General features: G+C 50.5%; 1 protein-coding gene across 1 annotated transcript in view; it reads right to left on the reverse strand.

The window, feature by feature from the left end:
* Nucleotides 1–7,500, reverse strand: part of LOC105904736 (ADAMTS-like protein 1) — an 84,420-nt gene that overhangs the window by 9,853 nt on the left and 67,067 nt on the right. The window contains exons 16-19 of the mRNA XM_031585167.2: nucleotides 6,044–6,254; nucleotides 5,450–5,629; nucleotides 3,327–3,480; nucleotides 1–1,034 (exon numbers count right to left, since the gene is read on the reverse strand). The exon at nucleotides 1–1,034 is cut by the window's left edge and continues 5 nt beyond it. Of these exons, the coding sequence (XP_031441027.1) occupies nucleotides 1–1,034; nucleotides 3,327–3,480; nucleotides 5,450–5,629; nucleotides 6,044–6,254 (1,579 nt within the window). The remainder of the gene's footprint in view (nucleotides 1,035–3,326; nucleotides 3,481–5,449; nucleotides 5,630–6,043; nucleotides 6,255–7,500) is intronic.

The following is a 7,500-nucleotide window of genomic DNA, read 5'->3' on the forward strand; positions in this document are numbered from 1 at the left end:
GCTGGACTGTAGCTCCTCCCCGTCCTTGGCCCAGGTGAGGATGGGTTCTGGGTTGCCTTGGGCCTGGCACTTCAGCCGCAGACGGATCGCCTGCCTCGGAACCAGAACCGAGCCGCCCACGTACGCCACCGGCTCTAACGGGCTGACGCTGGCGCCGATGGGTCTCTGCGGCACGTGGATGGTGGGCTTCCGAAGAGGCCCGGTCAGAGGCTGGATGGACAGGGGCGCGGTGCGCGTGTTGGTGCGACGCACGTGCTGGGGCGGCAGCGTGGAGCTCTCAGGCTCCTCCTGCAGGTGCAGGGTGGACTCGTTGTTCTCGCCGTGGCTGTGTGTGAGTTCCCCCAGCAGCTGAGCTAGAACCGTGTCCTTAGAACCGTGACCCCCCGAGAGGTTCCGCAGCACCTCGTCGAGCGTGCGCGTCTCCGCCACCAGGATCATGGCGGTGCCACCACCGCCGCCACCACCGTCCTCCGTCGCCGTGGCCAAGCCGCCGCTCTTCTCTGCCGACTCCAGCAGCTCCTTGGAGCCGGGGCTCAGGTCCTTCATGTCGAGGAGCCTCTGCACCACGCCGTCGTAGCGGCCCAGAGACGCGGCCGTGGGCGCCCCCTGCTGGACATTCTTCTTGTCGCCCGCCTCGTCGGGGAGCCAGAAGTCCCCCAGGGGCACGGCCAGCTTCCTCTTGCTCCCGATCATCTTCAGCACGAAGTTCTCCTGCGTCTCTCCGGCCACGCAGGTGTAGACGCCGGCGTCGGACGCCTGGAGCTGCTGGATGCGGATGTAGCCCAGGGGGGAGACGGTGAGGCGGGGCAAGGGTGCGGGGAGCGCGGCCAGCGGCCGGCCGTCCTTCAGCCAGCGGATGTGGCCCTTGCGGAAGCGGCGCGTGGGGCAGCGGATGACCACGGAGGTCCAGGGCAGCAGGTAGGCGTAGCCGCCCACGATGAAGTGCAGCTTGCGGCCCTTCCTCCACTGGATGTAGACCTTGCGCTGGGCCAGGATGCTGGGCTCAGCCTTGGACACGGAGGGCTTTGCTGGACCTGGAATAACACAGACTGGGTCAGAGCTCACTTCTTTGGTGACACAATGTATGTGTGTGTGTGTGTGTGTGTGTGTGTCTGTGTGTGTGGTGCATGTATGTGTGTGTGCATGTGTGTGTGTGTGTGTGTGTGTGTTTGTGTGCATGTATGTGTGTGTGCATGTGTGTGTGTGTTTAAGTGTGTGCATTCTCCTGCTAGTATGGATGCACAACCATCTCCATCCCCATTTGTGTGTGAGTGTGTGTGTGTGTGTGTGTGTGTGTGTGTGTATGTGTGTGTGTGTGTGACTGCACAGCTGGGAGGCTGCTATGAGGCTGCTAAGAGACATGTCTTGAGCTCAAAGCCATCTCCATGTGTGTGTGAGTAGAGTGTGTGTGTGTGAGACATTTGCCATACATTTCTCCCAGTCTATTCCTCTTTAGGCTGTCCTCTAATACAACCCCCCCCCCTACACACACACCCCTACACACACGTTATACGTCTCTCTCCCTATTGTTTTCCTCGTCCCCTCTTGTCCTCCCAGAGCCAGTAAATACCAAACTGATGGCCCTCGTGGAGTTCCTGGCTTACAGCGCTAGTGTGAGAATAACAAGTGGTTGAGGACACGGAACAGAACAGCCAAGCGCAGAACAGGACCTCGAAAGCACACATGATCTATGCATTAATGCATCAAAACAGGACCCCTAAAACACACATGATCTATGCATTAAAGCATCAAAACAGGACCCCTAAAACACACATGATCTATGCATTAAAGCATCAAAACAGGACCCCTAAAACACACATGATCTATGCATTAAAGCTTCAAAACAGGACCCCTAAAACACACATGATCTATGCATTAAAGCATCAAAACAGGACCCCTAAAACACACATGATCTATGCATTAATGCATCAAAACACGACCCCTAAAACACACATGATCTATGCATTAATGCAGGTTCAGAAGGCTTAGCCTGTCAGCCAGGACTGTGGTGTGTCTCAGCGTTGAAGAAAACATACAGAGGTTCGACTGTGCTAGCGGAAGGTGCTGTAAATGGTCACTTAAAATATTGGTATAGGGATTGGAGTCTTATTCCTGCCTCGAATGACTCCAAAGGGCAGTCCGCAGGAATGGGCCGACACGCTAATAATACTGTGGCAGTGTGTTAGCATACAAGGAGAAGCTTGACGTGAAAGCAGAGCATATACAGTAGGTTAGGAGGCTCTAGAGCAGGGTTGCCCAAACTTTTTTGGTTTGTGATCTACTTTTAAAATGACCAACTAAAAATGATCTACCACAAAACATGTTCATAAATAGAGACTATGCATGGCTAAAAAGGGGGGGCGGGGGGGGCACCGACACAGACACTTAAAGGAATCATGGTGATATTGGTGACATTATTTGAGATAGTTGCGGCCTAAAATTCTTGATTTCGAGGGAGCTTTTCCAAAAAGTTCAGATGAAAGTTGCTGTGTTTTTAGGTGTTTGTTGCGAATTTTCCTCTTTGTAATCATAATTGAGTTATTTGTTGAAAAATAACTGATTAATAAACAAACATTCATTCATCAAGAACAAAAATAAATAACCTTGCCAATATGCTAAACAAAAGATTACCAGGACTACAAAACTTATCCACAACACAGTGCAACTGTTGGCATTACAGAAGGACCATCAGTAAGACTGAATAAAATGTTATGAATGTCTCAGCCTTCACATATGAGGGGAAAAAAACAGCCTGTGTCACTGATCTGTCTCGTCATCTGACGTCCTGCCTGCGTTTCTGCCGTTCTCATTCTATGCGTATCAATCTGTTTTGCTATCGTTGTTTATTTATTTTATCCGTAAAGCTGTTGATGTTGTTCAATTTCATGTATTAATTTAAAGTCATCCAATTTCAAGTCATCCATTCTTCAACACTCGCTGCTACCTTATCTTCAAACAGAAAGTAACGTTAAATCTCCATGGCAACAGCTCTCAAGGGTTTGGATAATAATCGGATTTATTGCTTCCTTCATTATTCACAGCTAAATAACATAAGGCTTTTTATTTAGTTTAATTCACGAAAAAGCTATATCTGTTCTATAAGAAAGGTAACCTTAAATGACTTCCGTTGTGATCTGGCGATTTATATATATATAAAAAAAAAAAAAAAACTTTATTTTTAATTGTATTTATTTTTTTTTTTTAAATGACACGCTCTACCACCATAAGCTTTGCGATCGACTGGTCGATCGCGATCGACGCATTGGGCACCCCTGCTCTAGAGTATATAGGGGAGGAGTCTGGAGTATATAGGGGAGGAGGCTTACTCTTGCAGGGCTCCAGAGAGCAGGGCCTGACGGTGCCGGGGCGGGGGGCGGAGGAGCAGGCGTCGGGCAGCAGGGTCTGGTAGTGGCCACTCTCCCCCTGGCGCCGACACACAACCAGCAGCCTCTGGGTGCCCTCTCCACAGGTGGCAGAGCACTGTGTGGACACACACACACACACAGAAATACACACACACACACACACACACACACACACACCACACACACACACACACACACACACACACACACACACATGTACACAGAGAGACACAGATAGTTAAATTACAACGTCTCTCTTGTCAAGGCAGATTTGATTCACTGTGAACATTATTTCAGTGCACGTTCTCCAAATTGGCAGCAAGCGTGGAGAACCTGAGCGTGCTTCGACCCATTGATCACCAGATAAGCGCTCACGACGTACATGACCTGACACATGTACACAGCGTCTCACACACACACACATTCACTGTACTGGAATGTGCAGACTTATGAGGCCCACAGACCCTCCCCTCGCTCCGCGCAGACCGCCAGCTCTTGAGAAAGCGCTAGACAACCCCAGCCCTGGCCTAGCGTGTGTGTGTGTGTGTGTGTGTGTAACAACCCCAGCCCTGGCCTAGCGTGTGTGTGTGTGTTGTGTGTGTGTGACAACCCCAGCCCTGGCCTAGCATGTGTGTGTGTGTGACAACCCCAGCCCTGGCCTAGCATGTGTGTGTGTGTGTGTGTGTGTGTGTGTGTGACAACCCCAGCCCTGGCCTAGCGATCCAGCAGGAGCTGTTATGCTAACCTCGTTCTGCTCCCGGCCCACGGGGACTATTCCGGAACATTCCAGGACTCTTATGCGAAGCGAGGTGCGCACATAGATCAACAGGATAAAACTGTCCCGCAGGATGAGTGAGTGTGTGTGTTTGTATGTGTGTGTGTGTGTCGTGTGTGTGTGTGTGTGTGTGTGGGAGGGAAGGGGGGGGGTGAGGCAGGTTGCTTGGCCTAGGATCCTCACAGCAGCATTACAAGAGCCCGTGGGAGCATACACCAGACATGTTAGAGCACAACATGGCCGCACTCCTGCTCCTAGCGCACCGCTACGGAGAGATGCTTCGTGAGAACAGCGTCATGTTCCTCTCTCCTCGGCTCTCTGGTTTGTTTGTGTAAGGTGCATGACTCCAGGACCACTATATGGAGTCACTTAGATAAACATGACGAAATGCCTTTTTTCTTGTTTGCTTGGCTATTTTTTCGCCTCGAGAGGCCGTATGACCCGGAGCATCACATGAGCTTCATGTCTGAAGGTGGAATTCTGACGGATCTGATGGTATTCCCATGGGAGGTCTGGGAGAGCACACCTGCCAAGCTGCGCAGCGCTGGGAATGCAGTCGAGTGCAACGCTACTCTAAGGCAAACAGTGGAAGATATAAACTGATCCCTGTCTGTTTGAGCTTATTTTAGATCGTCAGGTATCCTAAGGGCCCCTGTGGCGAGCGTTTCGCTTCACGGCTAATCAATCTGCTCAAGTCATTTGAAGCGCTGCTCCTCAAGGAGTCTTTTTTATTTTTTTATTTTAAATGCTTTCCTTGCTGGTTTGTCTTTCCCAGATCTGGACTAGACTCAAGTTCCGATAGAGTATCACCATTCAAAATGCATTGACATTCACATCAGTCTTTTACTGCATTCCTCTCCTCAGTGAGAGTTACTTACTAGAGACCACTGGAGAGACAGCCGTGCTGCCACAGTTAGTACGTACCGAAGAGACTTGACCCTGTGACCTTTGCACGGCACGACTGACACTGACACGGGGTCATACCAAAGTGTGGGGGCCATATGTATTCATTTAAAAGGAGCCAACTAAGATTGCTGATACAATGAATGCCTTCACTGTAAAGTGGAGACACACAGCACCTCTGCCTGTATACAAATACATTTAATGTGACGTTTACTAGGGTCATTTCAGTACTTAATTGTATCAACAAACCTATATCTATTACATGACACTACTAGTTCCATAATTTACACACACACAAACACACACACACACACACACACGTACACGCACAGACACACACACACACCACACACACACACACACACACACACCACACACACACACACACACACACACACACACACACCTGGGACCAGTCGGTGGGTACCCAGCGGGGTGGACAGGCAACTCTGGCACAGGCCTGCAGGCTGGGGGGGTTTGGGGAGGGGCAGAATGTGTCAGGCAGTTCCAGAACACTCCCGTCAGCCAATCGCTGCTTGCACAGCACCTCCCGCTTCTGGGCACCGCCTCCACAGGTACGGGAGCACTGCAGGGACAAAAAGGGGAAATGTGAATATGCCTTGCTTTGGAAACGTGTCATTTGTGAGAGCCTTACAGAGGCAGTGGAGAAGATGGAGTCGCCATGATGGACACAGCCTTCACTGTAACTTCAAAGACGACAGGAAAGAGTAAGGTAAACGCTAAACATTAAAAACAAGGACCAACTAAAGCAACACGACACAATGCACTTTTTAAATGACGATATGACTACAAATGAATAATAGATTTAAAATACAATACAATATAAAATACAAGTGAATAAATACAAAAATAAAATATATATACTATTAAAATAAATAAAATGAATAGAAGAGATCCCTAGTGTACTCTAGGCCATGTAAATGGAGGTGGTAATCAGTGTATCCATGAGCGACTGAAAGAGGAGTCTAAGGGGACCCACCTGTCCCCAGTCGCGGGGGATCCAGGTTGGGGGGCAGTCGAAGCGGTTGCAGGCCTGGACGGGGATGGGTTTGGGCGGCCTGCACTCCTCGTCTCTGAGGGTCTCGGTGCGGTTGCTGCCGCGGGTCGGCCGCAGGGTGCAGGCCACAGAGCGCGTGCGTAAGCCCACCCCACAGGTGGCCGAGCAGGAGCTCCACAAGCTGCTCTCCCACCTGAGGAACAAGAGATAAGAGAGGGAGGGAGGGAGAGATGAGAGAGAGGGAGAGAGAGATGGGAGAGAGAGGGAGGGAGGGAGTGAGGGAGGGAGAGAGGGAGGGAGAGATGAGAAAGGAAGGGAAGGGGAGAGAGAGAGAGAGGGAGAGAAGGAGAGAGAGAGGGAGGGAGGGAGAGATGAGAGAGAGAGGGAGGGAGGGAGAGATGAGAAAGGGAGGGAGGGAGAGATGAGAGAGGGAGGGAGGGAAAGAGAGAGAGAACAGGGATAGAAAGAGAGAGAGTGACAGAAATGAGTGACAGAAATTTGAATTGTACAATTACAATTTAAAACAAGAAACATGCACATGTCATAGCCAGCCATAGCCTTCAGATCCTCAATACACCGTTTCCATCAGGTGCAAGAATCAGGTGCAAGAATTTGGTCCTCACCAGTCCAACTGCTAATCCGAGGTTAAAAACCAGAGATCATGAGGCTGGGATGTCGTAGCACTATGCTAGCCGCACGTGCTAACCCTAGCGTCACTAAACCACACGTGCACTTGTGCACCAGTGGTGCTTTCTCCCACCTCGGTGACAGTAATTATTCCTCCCCTCACGGCGAACTCTGTGGGTCCTCTCCAAAAGGGGAGATCGTCACTTGGCCTCGTTTGCTAACTGGCTGCTACGGAGCCGGGAGAGGGCGAGCTACAGGGAACGCTAGCTGAGCCGTGCGCTGGCCAAAGAAAACAGGGAGAACACAGAGTTTGTTGTGCTTGAAAACAATGGAGGCACTTGGAAAAACAGCCAGTGGGGAAGAATGCAGGCCTCTGGGTTTTTCTGACACGGCGCGAAGCGTGGAACCCCAACACAACGGACGACTTCAGCGCATGTGGATTTTTCAACTGCGGCTAGCAGGGGGGAGAATAAAAAAAAAACTGCTTTACATTCTGCGAATGGTTGAGATGGTTGAGTTTAACGGTGCAGGCATTCGCTGCCTCGCTCTCCCTCGGTGATGGGGGGGACAGTCATGATTAATGGAGCACAGAGGCCGTGCTTGTATTGCGACGGCAAACACAGACTTTTATTAAACGCAGCTGCAGATATACTGCGTTTACTCTCAGTTATTTAACATTATACGGCCGCAGTGAGACATCTGTGTCAACTCTCCCACCTCACAGAAGGCTTTTGGACGGAACAACTTAAACTAATAACCCAAGTCTCGCTTAGTCAAGGTTGAGATTATTAAGCAGCAACCATTTTAATGGC

This window comes from Clupea harengus, chromosome 18, assembly GCF_900700415.2.
Source record: "Clupea harengus chromosome 18, Ch_v2.0.2, whole genome shotgun sequence".
Taxonomy (NCBI): domain Eukaryota; kingdom Metazoa; phylum Chordata; class Actinopteri; order Clupeiformes; family Clupeidae; genus Clupea; species Clupea harengus.